Source organism: Stigmatopora nigra, chromosome 15, assembly GCF_051989575.1.
Source record: "Stigmatopora nigra isolate UIUO_SnigA chromosome 15, RoL_Snig_1.1, whole genome shotgun sequence".
Taxonomy (NCBI): Eukaryota; Metazoa; Chordata; class Actinopteri; order Syngnathiformes; family Syngnathidae; genus Stigmatopora; species Stigmatopora nigra.
In genome coordinates, this window is record NC_135522.1 from 5301490 (window position 1) to 5319025 (window position 17536).

At 43.9% G+C, this 17536-nt stretch overlaps 2 protein-coding genes across 2 annotated transcripts; both read right to left on the reverse strand.

Annotated features, from left to right (window-relative positions):
* Positions 1 to 203: 203 nt before the first annotated feature.
* LOC144208317 (ATP-citrate synthase) lies at positions 204 to 12035 on the reverse strand. Its single transcript, XM_077734093.1, has 28 exons — positions 11846 to 12035; positions 10924 to 11087; positions 9923 to 10045; positions 8556 to 8618; positions 8229 to 8419; positions 7148 to 7227; positions 6713 to 6843; positions 6108 to 6226; positions 5648 to 5784; positions 5514 to 5575; positions 5321 to 5438; positions 4846 to 5000; positions 4355 to 4448; positions 4030 to 4171; positions 3797 to 3965; positions 3488 to 3592; positions 3087 to 3283; positions 2894 to 2975; positions 2718 to 2828; positions 2522 to 2649; positions 2161 to 2254; positions 1929 to 2083; positions 1707 to 1857; positions 1454 to 1597; positions 1263 to 1376; positions 1101 to 1183; positions 911 to 987; positions 204 to 848 (listed from the first exon to the last, which is right to left on the reverse strand). The coding sequence occupies exons 2-28, from the start codon at positions 11080 to 11082 to the stop codon at positions 754 to 756; spliced, it is 3279 nt and encodes a 1092-aa protein (XP_077590219.1). The 5' UTR covers positions 11083 to 11087; positions 11846 to 12035; the 3' UTR covers positions 204 to 753.
* A 672-nt stretch (positions 12036 to 12707) lies between these two features.
* cnp (2'',3''-cyclic nucleotide 3'' phosphodiesterase) lies at positions 12708 to 16530 on the reverse strand. Its single transcript, XM_077734094.1, has 4 exons — positions 16397 to 16530; positions 14090 to 15213; positions 13853 to 13980; positions 12708 to 13774 (listed from the first exon to the last, which is right to left on the reverse strand). The coding sequence occupies exons 2-4, from the start codon at positions 15180 to 15182 to the stop codon at positions 13337 to 13339; spliced, it is 1659 nt and encodes a 552-aa protein (XP_077590220.1). The 5' UTR covers positions 15183 to 15213; positions 16397 to 16530; the 3' UTR covers positions 12708 to 13336.
* Positions 16531 to 17536: the final 1006 nt, after the last annotated feature.

A 17536-nucleotide genomic window follows, 5' to 3' on the forward strand; every position in this document is an offset into this window, starting at 1 on the left:
GTGTTATTATTGTTTGACAATAGTAGTTATTTCTTCTTAGTTTAAACGAAAATACTTTGATACGTTGATGCGTGGTTATGACGTCACATTTGAGACAGTTCTAAACATAAATAAACATGTACAATAAACAAACGTTGGCAAGAAAATTCTCATTGTTCAAGAAAACAAAAACAACATTCATTTGACTGTAAAGAAAGCAAATGTAGATCCACAGAACATTTTTAATGAAACAAGTGATGATAAACAACAGTTAGAGGCACAGTTAATTCACGCCAAAGTATTGCAATAACACAAGTGAGATCATTGTTATAGTTATCTAAAATAGGTACCCTACAAACCTTTAGAATTAATATTGCTCTAATGACATTACTCTAGTAGCACATTACGTGTCTCCATTGTTTTTACATCAACAAACAGCCAAAACATCTTGATTAGTCCATCAAGACAACAACAAATATATATAAATAAAGCTATCATCTACAGTATATTTTCACATTATTCTTACACTACACAGTCACCCTGTATAACAAGCTCAAGACAATGTAGTCTGTGAAATGGCACACAAAATAGAGCTGCATGGAATCGTGAGAACATCATGGGAACTTCTCCCCTTTGAGATTGCTTTCACGTCTGCGAGGATTTTCCCAGCGGTGCATGTTTTTGCGACTGTCCTGTATTGATCTCGAACCATTTCATGTGGTAGATAATGTGACATGAATGGTAACATATTGATGAAATGTGCCAGACAAGGGTCTACATGGACATGTGTTCCGGGAGGACATAGGAGATGTCGTCCCACGGGTGACGGTAGAGACCCTGCCTTAGCCTCTTCTGATCCAAGTAGTGTCCTGAGAAGACAATTTGATTATTCTAGATCTTTGTTCGAATTTTTGTCTTCTACTCAACATACCAATGAATCCCATGCTACGACCCAGGACGAAGATGCCGTTCAGAGCGCCAATTTCCACAAACTCATCTGCTTCATCTCTACCAAAAAATAAATAAATACAATTTTTAATAAATTGCACCAGTCATCCAATGTATCTAAAATGGGAGGGCTCGCAGCATTTTGTTTTACCAGCCTGGTCAAAGTAACTCACCTAGTAAATCCTCCACATGTTCTAAGTAGGTCCACAAAGGCCACACCGATGAAGCCATCCACATTCAGTATCAAGTTGGGTTTCTAAAACAAAAGCAGAAGACAAAAGGTGAAAACACACAATGTTATTATGAGGTTCCATGGAGAGGAAAAGGAGCTCTACTTTGGAAGTGGTGATCTTTTCCACATCTAGGGCATAATCCAGCAACTGTGTGGAGGAGAAGTGCTGCTTCGCAAAATCCTTCAAAATCTGGACTCGCATGTCAGGATTATTAATCTGAAATGGAAGAAAAAAGAAAATATGAAACAAGAAAGAATTGGCATGGAGTCCCGGCGGGGTTCCTTTTTACTCACAGACTTGACCCTGTGGCCGATTCCCATGATGAGTTGTCCCTCCTTTTTCATCTTGTTGACAAACTCCATGGGCAGCATGCCACTGTCGAAGGCCTTGCTGAACTGCTTGGCCGCGGCGTCCAAGGCGCCTCCGAAGCGGTCCCCCTAGGCAAAGAAATCCACCGCAATCTTGAATGGCGAACAAATCGACTTAAACGATATAAAAAAAATAAAAAAAAAGATCAGTCAGCGTGTGGGACATGCCGAGTCTTACAATGGTGAGCAGGCCAGAGGTGAGACTGGAGATCAGATCTTTGCCCGCTCGGGCGCACACAATGGTGTTGTGGGCGCCAGAGACGGCGGGACCGTGATCGGCCGTCACCATGAGACACATCTCGATGAATTGGCAGGCATATCTGGGCAACCTGTAAAAAATGTAAATAATGAGATCACATTCGGGTCTCTTGAGAAGTTCATTTTCAATGAAGAAACAGACCTTCTCTGGAACCACAAAAGCCCTAGAGTGCCCCCCAGACCAATTTCCGATTTAAAGACCTCTGTGATGGTCATGCCAGCATAGATGAGCTCCTGTCCCCTCTCGTCGCAGATGCTGGTCATGAAGGATGCCGGTTTGCGGATGAGACCCAGCTCCTGCGGGCCAAACTCAGCGTTCGGGAAAATTGCAAATTCACTTGAATTGAAAATGGAAGAATGGAGAGATTACGGACTCGTGCCCAGGAGTAGTCCATGGGTACGGTGGGAGGAGGTTGCTCCGGTGCTGGTTGGATGACTCCTTTGTCCACAAGATCATCATATACAGACCTGTATAGATGGAATATTGACTTGAATACAATGGAGCCTCAAAAGCCAGTAAAAGTGCACCACAAAGACTCAGCAAAAAAGCACAACAACCATGGAGAATGTAAAAAAAAATACAAAATTTAAATCCTACAATATGAAAACAAACATGAAATAAATCAGGCCAAAATGAATAGGACCGAAACCCTGTTGCAGCAAAGCACCTCCAAAATGCATTTTCTAATTTTTCATTTCAACCATACATAAAAATGATAAGAAAGCTCTACTCACTTAATGATGTCTCCAAGCTCATCAAAGCTATTTGGCACAAAAGCGCCAGCCTCCTTCAAAGCTTTGTTCTTGGCCACCGCCGTCTCCTCCGCCTGGTTGGCGCACGCTCCCGCGTGGCCAAACTGTACCTGAGATGTCCAAAAAGCACAGCAATGACAACGCGATCTAATCAGCATCTACCTGATCCAGACTTTACCTCCGACGAGAACATGGTGGCGCAAGTCCCGATGCACCAGCACACGACGGGCTTGGTGATCCTGCCTTCTTTGATGGCCTGGCAGATCTTGTACTCCTCCGCACCGCCAATCTAATCAGGAAGCCCCTTCCGTTATATTTAGTCCGAGAGTCCGAGCCCGAGATGCTTCGCCTCACCTCGCCCAGCACGACTATCATTTTCACTCCAGGGGTGTCCTGGTAGCGCAGCACGTGATCGGTGAACACGGAACCGGGGTACCTGTGATGCAATCACGACCTTTACAGTGGGTTATGATCATTAACCCTTTCCTGTACCATTCTGATTTAATAATATTTTTGACATTTACAGGAGTGTCAAACTTGGATCTACCTGTCCCCTCCGATGGCCACGCCTTCAAACACGCCGTCGGTGGTGCGGGAAATGATGTTGTTGAGCTCGTTGGACATGCCGCCTGATCGCGACACATACGCCACGCTGCCTGGCCGGTACAGTTTGGAGGCCAGGATGTTGTCCAGCATTCCCCCTGTGTTGCCAATCTTAAAGCAGCCCGGCTTGATACCGCCCACCTGAAGAACAGGACAGCACAGTAAATGTAATTATCATTAAGTCAAGTGATCATTACAATGTTAGGAGGGCTATTGAATATTATAAGCAAATTTCCTAATGTGCCCTGAATTGTACTAAATATTTTTGGTCAAAACTACTGAAATTTTCAGTAAGTCATTTTTGGTGTAAATTAAAGCAATACATCGTATATCATTGTGACTTACAGTCGCTGGTCCGATAATGGTGACACCCTTCTCATCAGCTGCCTTAATAATCTTTCTGGTGTGCGCTTCGGGGATCCCTTCGGCGATGATGGCGATGGTGTGGATCTGATCATTTCAACGACAAGACATTACTTGTTTTGATTGGTCGACGGACGGAAGGAAGGAAAGTAGCAAGACAAATACTGTATTTTCTCGCATATACAATGATCAACTCCATAGACATGGTTTTAATAGGGAGTACAAATGTGTTACTTTGAAGGGAAAACCTTAAGCTAAATCATCGCACATGCGAGTTAATCGGCTACGCACCTGCGGATACTGCATGGTCTCCATGGTGCTGTCGAACGCCGAGCGCAGAGATGCGAAACTGATGAGCACGTCCACGTCAGCGTGCTTCTTCATGGCCTCGCCCATGTTCTTGTACACCGGCAGGAGGATCTCTTTATGACCCCAGTAGAACTTCTGTTTGTGGTCTCCGCTGGTGGGGAAACAGAACTCGGTTCATACCGGTCCGGCGGTGACGAATGGGGCAACGCACTTACGTGAAAGGGTACACCATGGCCGCCACGGAGGGCTCTTCTCGGGAGCAGACGTAGTCGAAATCCAGCATGCCCTGCACGGCCCGCGTCTGCATGCCCCACACGATGGATTTGGTTTGCTTGCTGAACAGCGTGGTCGTCTTGACTGCAGGGGGAATTCAATAAAAAGACAACTTATATCAAGTCGCAAAAGAATTATCTTATTTGTTTTGATGTCATTTTGACACATTTTGGGTTACTATAACCCCTAACTAAAAAGTCTAAAGAGGGCGCTAAAACACCAATGACCAAATCCATATGCAGTATGAGTGTATTTTCATTTTCTCACCAACGGAAGAAGTGGCGTTGGCTTTCTTTGCCGGGGAGCCATCAACTTTGCATGTGTTCTTTGAGAAGGAGGCGGTGCGAGAAGATGTTGGAGTCTAGAGGTGGGAAACTTGACATTATTGTCACTTTTCATTATAGTATTGCACCCCTAACAATCAAAGTTTTTCTCAATCACAAACAGAATCATTTGGAGTGTTTCATTTTTCTGTGGTAAAATGCAGTTGAAATGAGTTAACCATTGGCCCTCATCGTACTTTGTATTACCAACTGTCATCCATTAACTTCATTTTCCAAGGTTGTAGATTCCAAAACATTGCACATTAATGGGAGCTTTGAGGCAAGCCTTTGTGAGCATGGCCGCAATAACTTGAGCACACTAGAGTGCATTTTATGAAAAGCTCTTAAACAAAAAAGAGCCGCAGGGATTCTAAAAGGAGGACAAAGAGCTCTGCCGGTATGAAGCTGTAGCCATTTTGTCACCCAGTGTCATACCGATGTGCTCCCGCTGGAGTTGAGGAGGAAGTTGGCGGTGTGGGCGGCGACGGGCGGCTGGTTTGGGATGGGCCGGCGACCTAACGCCATTCCTACGATAGCTGTCATGTGGGTCTCGGTGCCAAAGACGTGGATGGGGATCCCAGTGGTCTTGCCTGTTATGGAGGGAGAGGTTTGAAGATGTAATTAACTCTTTTATACACCAATTATGTTTATTTTTTGAAAACCCTTACATCACACATAAATATATATCTATACACAATCTATTTTTTTGTTGGTTTGGATTGTGGACCTTCACTGTATATTCTCATAGGTGAATAGTTAACAGATATAAATAAAATATTTCATTTAAATGTCAATTTGAATGTACTCCATACACAATGCAGTATAATTGTTGCTTTTCATTTATCAGATTAGCCAAAATGCTAACGCTGGCTGGGCCACCTGTAAAAATTTAAAGCTACTTCCGACTTACCGACTTCCCCCATCACCCGCAGACCTTCCTGGTAATTTGGACCGCCGCGCCTGACAAAAATAGTCACTTCGTGCTCCTTGAGAGGCACCTGGTAGTCCCGAATGGCTCGAACGATACCCTAGTAGGAGGGCGATTGATGACCTCGTGTCAGGAATTGGTGATTTAGCAGGACATGAGGCGCTTGACTTGTAACCTTGAATGTCGCCGCCACGTTTGTGAAGTTGGCAATGCTCCCTCCGATGATCAAGACTTTGCCTGGAGACAAAAAAAAAAAACATCAGTACTTGTTACTTAAAGAAGACAAGAGGGTCATATGGCGGATTTTACCGTCAGGGTGCTTCTCCCTGGTCATGAGCGAGAGGATGGTCTTGGCGTAGTCGTACGTCTGCTGCTCGCTCGGTGCCCCCGAGTACTCGCCGTAGTTGGCCAGCTCGTCCACGCCGCCCAGGTCGCAGATGGTGTCGCTGTAGTACGACACGTCGTAGAAAGGCAGAACCAATTCGTTAGGTAAGGTGTGCCGGTAAACAGGCGAGGCAAGCAAATCAAAATAAAAAAGCCACAGAGGGATTCATTAGTTGTGCTTGAGGAAGTTTTAGATCCCCAAACAGATGGAGAAGGAGGCCAGAAATGCTCATTTGTGCAAAAACATCAGCAAATAGCACTTTACCTCTCACAGGTTTTGATCTAAAATAGTGATTGACATTGCATGCATTTTTCAGGAGCGATATCAATTTATGAGTAGTTGGGGGAAGCCAATAACTGATGTTTGGCGAAAGGGATTGACTACCTGTACACGACGGAGGCTCCGCCCCCCGCCACCATGGTCCAAATCCGACCTTGTGGGTTGAGCAGGGTGAGTTTGAGGCTGGCGCCGCTCTTGGCGTCCAGGTCGGCAATGTAAGCCTCCTGCAAAATAGAATTGGATTGTATCCGTGTCGCTAGCCAAGTGGCCTGCCTGAGCAACGGTGTTGCTGCTTGATTAGGAAAGTACACAAACACACATCTGGCGATTCGGAAAAAGCACTTGCAATCAAAAAAAGGACCCAACTCTGTGCCTTCACCACCCCCGAACCAATTAGAGCTTCCATCTGTCGCCCCAACTTGCTGCTTACAGGCCAACAAGCCATAACAGATTAAGAGCTATCTTCAAATTATAGACATGCATTTGTATATTACCTTTTTTAAAAATAAGGCAGCTCAGAAAATGACTTTCTTTTCTGTTATTTACTACAAAACAATTGGACAGCTGAGACCATCAATAGAAGTCAGAGTTAACAAGGAAAAGCCAAAAATTGCCCATTAGCAGAGTATTGAAAAATCAATAGGACCTCGTGATAACAAATCGCTTTTTTTCCAAACAAATATTGTATACGGACGGATACAACATTTTACCTCAGGGTATGCCTCCCTGCCAAAGGGTGGTGGGAAGTCCACATCCCCCCACTTGGCCTTGCAGATGTAATCCGCCGTAGCGTCAATCTTGGCTGCCATGTCCAGCACGTAGACGCCATCTTTGGTAACCACTACACGGCGGGGGAAAGCACAGACTTACATTTTGTGGCTTCCAAGCATAGGCGTGTTTTTTTTGCAGCTAATTACCTCCAACATCATCAAAGCAAGTGCATCAATTATTGACGACAATGGGTTTTAAAAGCTCCAGAATTCCCTTGTGAATTGATGTCAAAATGTGACTTTCATTGTTAAACCCCCAAAAAACTACTACTGACTGATTACATTGAAAGGATGCCTTTTCAGAAGATAATACAGCCATGCTCTGTTTTGCTGACTAAACAATATAGAAATAAGTAAACTACATATAAAACCCACCCAGTGGATTGATCTCCAGGTATGTGAAGAACAGGTCTTCGTATAGGTTGAAAAGACCAACGATGAATTGGGCCAAGATCCTACCAGGAAAAAAAAGACTGTTAATCCATTATTAGTGGATGAGTAATCAATTATTAATTGACAAGTAGTCTATAATTAAATCAAGGAGTAATATTTTGTTACCTCTTAAGCAATATTCAATTAATCCTTTACAAAGAAAAATGATAAGTCATCTAAACAATGACAAATTAGTCGATTTGCCAGTGTCAAGTATTGTTTTCAGTTTTGGTCGATACCACACCAGGTCGCAAAATTGGGATCATGGGCCAAAATGTGGTATCGATGCAAGACTACTAATACACATACTATTTTTCTCCAGTCAGACAAGTAGAGAAAGCGTGTCAGCCTTTGGTCAAAACCTTGTCAGACCCACGGGGAAGGAGCCAAAGTGACTCAGCGCCCCAAGTGTGCTCCGAATGGAAAAAGACGGCTGGCTGTTGAGTGCAAAATGTGCGTGTCTGTGCGCACGCCCGCCGTCAATGTCAGCCAAGACAGTGAATTCCAGCAATAATCAGCGCACTGCTGGACAGAGGGACAAGAGAGAGGGCGGGGCTTGCTCCACTCTCTGTACGCCAACCATCAAAACAAGTGGACGTGCTGAGAATGCACTGCGGGGTTGAAGAAAGGCAGAGGGGGAAATAAAAAAAACAAGGAGAGGTGGCCATTTAGCTAATGGAAGCCCCCCCCTCCCAATGCTTGTACTTTGTCATGTCAATTTCAACGTCAAGGATTAGCCCCACTTCAATGAGAGTCGAAAATGTCTTCTGAAACAACATTCGGGGCAGAAACGTTTACAGGAAAAATCTATCAAGAATATGTGGTTGACATTGCGGCGTGGAAACAGTATGAGAGAACCGTACTGAAAACTGCACCCTTGGGAGATGTGTAATAAGATAAATGGAAATTTTACTATGTCATAAATTCTGCAGGTCTACCCATATGTCAAAGAGCTTTTGCTATCTACCGCGGTGTGAGTTCAAGTTAAGGTTAAGGAAGGAAGGAAAGAAGCACCGTGACTCACAGCCTTTTGTCATTAGGAACATGGACGAGCAGCTCTTTGCTGACGGAGCCCTCGCTGATTTTCTCGTCCACGCCGATCAGCAGCTTCTTGGCTTTTGCGTCCACGTCGCCCACGTCCACGCCGCCTTCATGGTGGAATAGTATGTGGTCGCCCTCACGTGTTGCATAGATACACACGTAGAACTCTTCTGACTGGATGTAAAAAAAAAAATTAAAAAAAATTATGAATGAAACTGATGGAACTCATTGGAAAGTTTATGAGCAAAAATACACAGGGTTTAAATACACAGACAGAGGTTGAAGACAATCACAAACATTAAGGATTTACCTGTTTGTGAGGGACGAAGGGTTCAATGAGGAAATTCTTAAGAACCCCTTTGGCTTTTCCCACCTAAAATGAAGCAGGAATTAGTTACTGCAAATAAACATCCGAACATGTTGAACACAGAGTGTGTGAAGACACTTTTCACAGATGATTTGTGGGATTTTGGCAACATAAACACCTCCTTTATTCACAGCAATTTGAAGGGAAACCAGAAAATTGCCACATCGGTGACAAATTGCCAGGAAAATAAGCCACTTCAAACGAGGCACTCGTATAAAAAAAAAAAATCTTGTAGTTTGTCACGCCGGGCGAAGCCGAGGCAAGGCAGCTCATTTGGGGGAGCTGTCACCATGCTTGTGTTAAAAGGCCGACAGACGCAGGCGGCGCTTGTGACGTAGGGCTTCTCCAGAGCGGTCAGCCGGAGAGAAAATATAACAATGGCTTGATGGAGGGGGGTGGGGGGTTGCCATTTTGAAGAGGGGAAAAAAGAATGAAGAAAGGTTGACATTATGACGGAGAATTTTGTTTGCCCCATTTATAATGGACAGTATTAACAGTTACAAGGACTGTGGTGACTAGAATAGACATCTATTCAAAAGTTAGCATTAGCTTAACTCATTTAGTGTATGTGTTGTGGTAAACAAAAAAAAAAACATATACGGCACCCCACGACCCTCAGATGAATTAATTCTGACTGCAATAGGCATCCAAATGCACTTTTGATTCCATAATTGATTGATTTTGCAAAATGGGTCTTTAATTCATTCATATAGTGTAAAGTTGCTTTTATATTTTTTAATTTACATCAACAAATATGTGCGGGCAATACTAATATAGTAATTGGACTTCAACTGCAAAATATTGGAATTGGCCCCTGGTCCAGAATTTTAACAATTCGTCTTTTATGAATTTGAAAGATCAATTTAAGGAAAATTAAATGGCTTGCTGCAGGAAATGTTTACAAAAGATCAATAATAGCTGGCCCCGGTCGCCAGAGAGAAATTCCAGTTATTTTTGTCATGATCGATTACTACAACTACCTCATTTATAGAAGTCAATCATCTGTAAAGATAAGATAGACTTATCCTGCTTTACAGCATATTTGTCATGTCACCCGTGATATAATACACTCTTGTCAGTTTAGAAAGCGCGACAGCTTGAAGAAACGTCTCGGTTGACTAGGCGAGACGCATCGCGGTGATGGACGCCGTGCGCCGACTACACTGATGAACTACTGGATGGAAGCAGCATGTGGCTTACTCACAGCAAATTTGGCAGATTGATTTAAAACTGCACAAACTCCATTTAGGAAGGGCGAAGGAGAGGCCAGCAAAAGCATAGCAACAACAGTTATCGGCCGGATGACGTACCATCGTTTCCTTCATGATGCGAGTCTTCAGCCACTCCTTCACGCCGTTCAGGTCCAGGTTGACACCCACTAGGCCCAGTTTGCCCCGCCTCTTAATCAGCTGGTCTGGCTTCACTACCAGCTTCTGTGGGAAAACACCATGCAACAAAGGGGGACGTTTAATGGAAGGAAAATATGGCATGTGGAGAAAGTGTGGGTGTTGCCTTTTACAAAGCTGCATGCCGTGTATGGGTGACTAATGGGGCTAGATCTAAACCAAGTGTGCAAATAAGAGTAACTCCCTGCAAATATCTAGTCGGTCTTTTCGCAAATGAAAATCGGATGTGGCGTTACGACATCCTCGGGTTGCATCATTTCCTTAGAAAGTGCAGAAACTAGTTTTTATTAAATACAGGCTAAAACGTATGTTTTCATTAAAAAATGGTAAGTGTAGTTGACTAAATCCTACTCTTCTGGGTTACCAACAAAAAAAAAAAACAATTCTTCATTCACTTAAGGAGTGACTCCATCCATCCCCCACTGGAAAAAAAAGAGGGAGCCGTTCATCCTCCCACTCCCCAGCGAATGACTTATGACAGTGCCACCACCATTACTATCTGGACCCTCGCCAATGACGAAGAGGAGGAAGACACGACCCACGTTGAAAGTTAATGCAATTTCCTAATCGATGCTAGCCAAGCACATCTCTCGCTCTGCCTTTTAATATCTTCCCTCTCCATCTACCTGCCAAATCTAATTTCAAATTCTACTCAAGCCATTTGCCAGGAATTCTATGACACCACACCACAGCAAAGGCTGCCAAATTGAATGAAAAATTGCAGCAAACCTATCGATATATTCAAGATTGTGGCTGCATGTGAACTGAACTGACCCAGTTTTAAATTGATTTTTTTTTATATTGCGCGGTGGGATATTTAAAAGAAAAGGCTGACGCCATACACATCAAATTGCTAAATATCAGCATATTTACTTAAAACAAAAAAATCAACAAATGGTCCGAACCTCTGTGAGCAGCCAGGGGTGCTCCAGCGCCAGTCGGTCCAGGTCAGTCTCGGGTGTGACGTTGGCATAGCGGAATCGGTTCTGGATCGTCGCCGAGGTGCAGATGTGCTTGTAGAGGAACTCCTTGCCCGTCTGCTCTGAGATGGCTTTAGCGGACATGGCGGCTATGGAGTTTTCAGATACAATGAATACATATGAAGAAGGCAAGGCAGGTCTGATCAGGGAAACAAATGCTTCTCTGTGCTAATAACATAAGAGGCATTTATTTAGCACTCACAATTTATTGCCCTCTTGAGCAAGTCCAGCAAATGAGCAAGCTCTGATTACTTGGTTAACCCTTTCAGAGACAGTGAGCATCTAATCAAGTTATCATTAGTTTAACCCATTCAGAGCCAGCCCAGGTCACATTTAAGTATATAAAAAAATAATAACATGCTCTCAAAAGACAGAAATGGATACTGATTTTATGGCAATGGACGCCCAATCCTTTATCAACATAATAAACAAATTATTTAATTGCTGGTAAGAGAGATTAGTAATTTTATCACCAAGGGTGACCTTTTTACTTGCTTTTGCTCCCTTCAAATATAGAGATCAAGCAGTTAGTCTACTTCATGCCACTGAAATTCGAGTTATTAATGGAATGACTGTATACTCATTGATTATCACTGGACATTGTAAAACTTTAATTCAAGTAAATTTAGTAAAAAGCAAATCTCAGCAGTTAGCAAGTATGTTATCCATTTCCATTCGTTGGTTTTTGTTTTTAGATGTTTACATATTTGAAACAACAATGAATAAAAGTTGACATGCCTTTTAAATGTCATATTCGAAAACTATTGATGACGTCGTGGCATTTTAACTTGTTTTCTATGGTTCCACTTTCTCAAAAACTGAGCGCAAAGTACTAAAAGAAACGAACCTTTTGTTGAATTAGAGTCCAACGACGAGTTTCTAATGAGGTTTCAACAGGTGAGTGCGTCCGATTTTGCTTAATGTATATCTTTTATCCACGCTTCTGCTTTCGACTCGACTCGGGAAGAAGCAAGTGGCACCGGTCTGGAGAGGCGAGGAGTGATGCAGCTCGCTTCGCTCTTGAATTTTATCTTCCGCCTCCCATCAGCCGACGGACCCGGCCGATGTGTACCGGCTCGTGATTGGCTCGCCTTGCAGCGTGTCTCTATTGACGCATTCACTGACTCCAAGGACAAATACTCTCAACAACGGAGTATGGTTTTAATTACAAGTAACTTCGTCAGCTGCAACTTTTAGTGTGATTTCAACATACATTAGACATTTGAATGAAACTCAAATGGAGAGGGAAGAGATTTATTGCTATAATAGCAGTTGAGGAAACCCCGTGTCTGACAAGTGGGGGAAAAGCCGAGGTTTTTGAACGTCTCCCGACTTTCTTCCCATTGCTCCAACACGCCACTTTTGACAAAGCACAACAGACGATCGGTTGACAGTGTTATCAACACAGTAACCAATAAACAGGTTGGAGCAGCATCAATAAAAATGACTGATTTATGATTATTACTCAGCACATAACTAATTCAGTGGTTTCAGTTGCCATAAAGATCACCCAAATTTCTGCTGCTCCTAAAATGTTTACCTGTCAAAAAAAAAAAAAATAAATAAATAAAAAAAAAAAAACAGGTGACCATTTGGAGATCAACAGGAGAAACTTAACTATTTTGTCCAGTAAATAAAATTGAGCAATTGAAGTTTAAGCACACAAAAATGTAAGGACCAGTCTAAGTAATGAAAGAGAAATGCATTGCTGAAGCGACACAATCAGCTTTTATTCATCAATAAGTGTACAAAACAATTGCAAAAACAGACTCAAGAGCCACACAAAACCAAAACAATTGTTACTCATTGAAATGCAAATGAGTCGTTTTAGGTGGGTAAAAGAGCAACATGATTTGGATTCATAGCATTCTTTTTAAGTGCAAGAAAGTAGTGGGGAATGTGTCAAATTTTCTAAAGTCCCATTCTAAACAATGCAAACACATTCTAAGGTGTGTCGCTCTAATACATTTCACACACACAGCTTTGGCCTATTTGCTCACACATGCACAATCCCTTGTTCAAGTCTAGTCTGTCTCCATTATTTACTTCAGAACAGTGCTACCATAAAGTACTACTGTGATTGGCACGCAAGTCAAGGAAGGACATGATACCCTTGTGGCTACACTACATAAAAGGTCCCAAAATCTGATAAGTGAGCATCTTGTGTTAACTATAGGTACTAGATCAAAAGGCATTTTGAATAGTGCAAAAAATAAGTGGGGGTGAAGGCACACCATTTGGAGATTCGGCCTCACTACATTTCAAGCCCTTAACGCACTAAACTAACATTGGAATCGTTGAGCTGTGCCATCCCTCAATCCGCTGCATCCAAACGTCTTCACAAGATGGCGCAGTTCTTCTTCTTCTTGGTTTCCTTCTTGCCCTGCCCGCTCTTGTAGGAGCTGGAAAAGCAGGCGGGCAGGCAAAGCGGCTCCTTGAGCTCCAGCATCCACCTGCCTTCGCCGTAAAACCTCAGCGAGCCGAGCTCCCAGTCGGTGATGGGTTCCACCTGTGGTAAAACCAGGATCTCCAGCAGATCCAGACCCGTTTGGACCGCCTCCACCCCGGCGGCACAGCCCAGCGTGACGTGAGCCCGACTGCCCGCCGGCAGGGTGGTGGCACCGGTGACGGATGTCTCCGCCTCTTTTTCGGCATCGGCCGGCCACAGGAGCAGCTGATTTTCAGCGAGGCTGACCCTGGCGCCGAAAGTGCGCGGCGTGACGAAGAGAGCGCTCACGGAGAGATCAAACGCAGAGCTGTAAAACTCCGAAACCTCCTGAAAAAGAAACAAAACAAAAGGTTACCTATTCATAACATTATGTATTTACCATTTCGTGGCCTTGAAATTCCTTACTGGTTTCTCTGCATATTCTTTAGCGCCCTCTGCTTTTCCATAGTCACAGAACTTGGTAGTGCAGTGGAGACTTCCTTTACTTTTGAAGTACTGTTCTAGCGGAACCTCTTGACCTTCGCTCACAGACGCTGTGAAGAACAAGAAAGATGCTTGCTTAGACTGTGGCAGTCTATCATGCATGAAAGGGTTTAAGACTAGGGCACCAAATTAAAAAATGGGGGGAGCCGCTTTACTTACAGCCAACAGCATTCTTCTTAAAGGCATCCAGCGCCATCAGGAAGTCAGCGCCCGCCGACTTAAGCCGATCCCGGCCGGAGGCCATCAGGAACCAACCAAAGAAGAGCGGCAGGCGCGTCTCGTCCAGTTGACGCTTCATGGCTGTGACGGCAGATGGCTTGCGACCGCTCAGCTTGGCTAGCTGCGCCACATCCCCGCTCCATTCCGTGCGAGGCTCCAGGAAGATGGCGACCATCCCATGCTCCCGGGCCAACTGGGCTAGGCGGGCCAGCCGCTCGCGGGCACGGTTGCCGTCGTCCACCACCACTAGGGGCGAAACGGCATCGGCGCAGCAAGCCCCGACCGCCTGGTCCAGGGCCTCACGCGCATCAGAGTCGGCGCTCGCCACATAGTCGTCAGCGCAGAAGACAGAGCAACTGTCCCCATAGGTGTTGGCCAAAGCACGGGAGAGGAAGGTCTTCCCACTTCCAGGGAGGCCTCTGATGACAACCAATGTGCGAGAGCTGCGCAGCGCCTCTTTGGTTTTGTCGTCTTGGAGGAGAGCGAAAGACAAAGACCCGGCCGTGGGAGCCGTCACCTCGGCGGCCTCACCACTTTTTTCTGGCTCGCATTGCTTCTCGGGCTGTGCCGCAGCAGCTTCGACCTGTTTGTCCATCTCTGCCGTGACTTCAGCCGGCGCTTCAGTTTTCTCACCACTGTTTTGTGCTGGAATCTGCTCTACCCCTTTTGGTGCCTCAACTTCCTCCTGAGCCTTCTCCGGGGTGGGCGGTTTGGGCTCCTCCGTCTGCTGAGTCAGGGCCTCTTCTGTGGCTGACAGGAGCGGCTCGGGGTCCTTTTCCTTCTCGGGTTCTTCTGGAGTCGCACAAGGCATCGGCTGCTCAGCAGCGGGAGCTTCAGGAGGTGAATCCTCTTGTACTGGCGCCACGCCACTTGGAGCCCAGTCACCACTGCCGTTTACCGCCAGCTGCTTTTTCTCTTCTACAGCAGCTGCTAGGTTCTCAAGCCTGGTGGATTCTTCCACGATCGCCGCCACCACCTCCGGTTGTGGATTCTCCAACATGCCAGAAACCTCCTTGTTGTTTTCTTGCTCCATTTTTGGTTCACCACTTCACATTAACACGTACCTTAAAAGCAGCACAAAGAGGAAACGCATGTCATATTGAAGAATCACTTTCACCTTAGAATACTTTTAACTAGCAGTTGGGGAAATTTTATAGCAGCATTAAAAGAGCCACGTGATTGGACATCAACCTCAATGGGACTGAAAATTGTGACATGAGGTTCAACAGCGTTTTTTTAAATGATTTATACTATTTATGACACAAACGGCTAAATTACAGTAATTGCTTATAATGAATGTCCTTTTTCACCTGCTTCTGCCCCGCCCACAAGAATCAGAAAATAGAAGTCGTTAGAGACAGAATGAGTTGCAGATTTTTACAGTCTGCTACCATGCCATCCATAAACTTCCTATAGTTGCCATGAGAGCATTCTGTCAACATGTACCACCTAGCATAGCACTAGGAAGCTAGGCATTATCATCAATTGTGGTTGTGATATCACAACTAGCTTTCTTAAAAAGTGGGCGTTTTCTGATGCATTATCACCATTTCTTGAGACTTGAAAATGACTCATTATTTTTAGGCGAAATTGGTCTGATGCAAAATGGAAAAACAAAACCTCAAACCAGTCCTGTGCCATACCAAAGGAACAAAGCTAGAACGGACAATAGGAATTTAAAAGGGGCGAAGACAATGATTGGCATTTGATGTTTCGCTAAACATTACCATTTATGGAAAGTAGGAAACTATTTCTTTACCCCAAATCGGGTTTCGTTTACCAGAATATGCGGACGTGTGAGTCACGAGGAAACGGGGCACCGCTCTACCCCCACAACACACACACGAGAAGAATAGAAAGGATAAACATGAACAATGGCGTCAGTAGTTTGCCAAATGTATCAAAAAACAATCACGTTCCTCATCTCGATGCAAACAGCTGTTGTGCGAGTGACGCAGTAAATGAATCCAGTCTTGTATTTGGAATTAAAAAAAAACACTTAAGAACCAATTTACAACAAAGTAAAACTTCTAAAACGCGTTTAGTTAAAGAAAGAAAGCGCAGCTGTGAGCTAACAAATCACACAAACAATTAGCAAGCGTGGCAGTCAAAAACAGAGAACGCTCGAGTTTTCACAGGATTAAAAAGTCGACGACGATGTCAATGGTTTGGTTAAGTCAACATATCCTAAAAAACGCCATAAATTTGGACGTTAATAGTCTTATGTTGCCAGGGATGCCAACTTACCAAGTTCACTGTAAGCGACCACGCGTTGCTTGTCAAACAACGACAAGCAAAAAAGGCACGCCCACGTACGCGCTCCGTCCTTCTTTCAAGCCACGCATGGCAGCGGGGGCGCGCACGTAGGGCGGGGCCCACAAATGGGAACGGCTGCGTTAACTGCGAAGTTTAGACGTTGCCTGTAGAGGGCACTACATCGACGCAATAACCAGTAACAAACCACACAAACTAAAATGTTAGAAATAAACAATAATGATACTCTAAATTTGAAATTACATTACTTATGTATTCGTCTAATGATTCATAATTATTTAAATACGAAAAATGACAGTAGTATTTTCTCTTTTTTTCAGTCCTTATAAAACAACTATGCTTTCAATTTTACATTTGACTTATTATGGGAATTTGATTGAGCAAATTATTTGTAATGTATTGGCTGGTTCTAGCTGACGTATAAACAAGCAAAGCTCTGGTTGTTGTAGTACGGGAGAGACCAGCTCCAATACATATTTGCAGGACAGATTTGGCAAATAATAGCAAAAAGTTATTAATATAATGCTCCACATTTTTCCATGTCTCTTAGTGTAGTGTGGCAGCAGGGCGCTACCATGGCAACAGTGCACGCCGACCGCGTGGGTGCACTCCTTCACCTCAGGTAACCAACACAATCTCTGGAAAAATCAGTTTCTGGCTCTTTTAATAAGTGAAAGGATTCAAAGGTGGCAAGACAGCAAAAGTCACATGCCTTATTACGTATTACTTCCTGTTTTGAGAAGATAGATTATTATTACGTGATGTGATAACTGGTACTACAATATTTTTATTTTTTTCCCTGCAGCCTAATTAGGCAGCAGCATTCCAACATATGGGTGTAACTTTACTCCCTATTTAATTTATTTGAGCAAAATGTTGATGAATGCTTATTCCTTTTCCACAAAATGTGAAAAATAAAGTGCCTGTGATGCATTCTAGCCTTTACTGTTGCCATGGTATCATGCACGGTGCTAAAGTAGGAGACAGGCTTTTTTTCACTCCCTTATTCTCTAAATAATTGTTAATACATTAATGGGGGAAAACGAAGGTAGCAGTGGGAGATTAAGCAGAAAAGAATTGACTAAAATTGTGATTAAAGAAAGTGATTAAAAA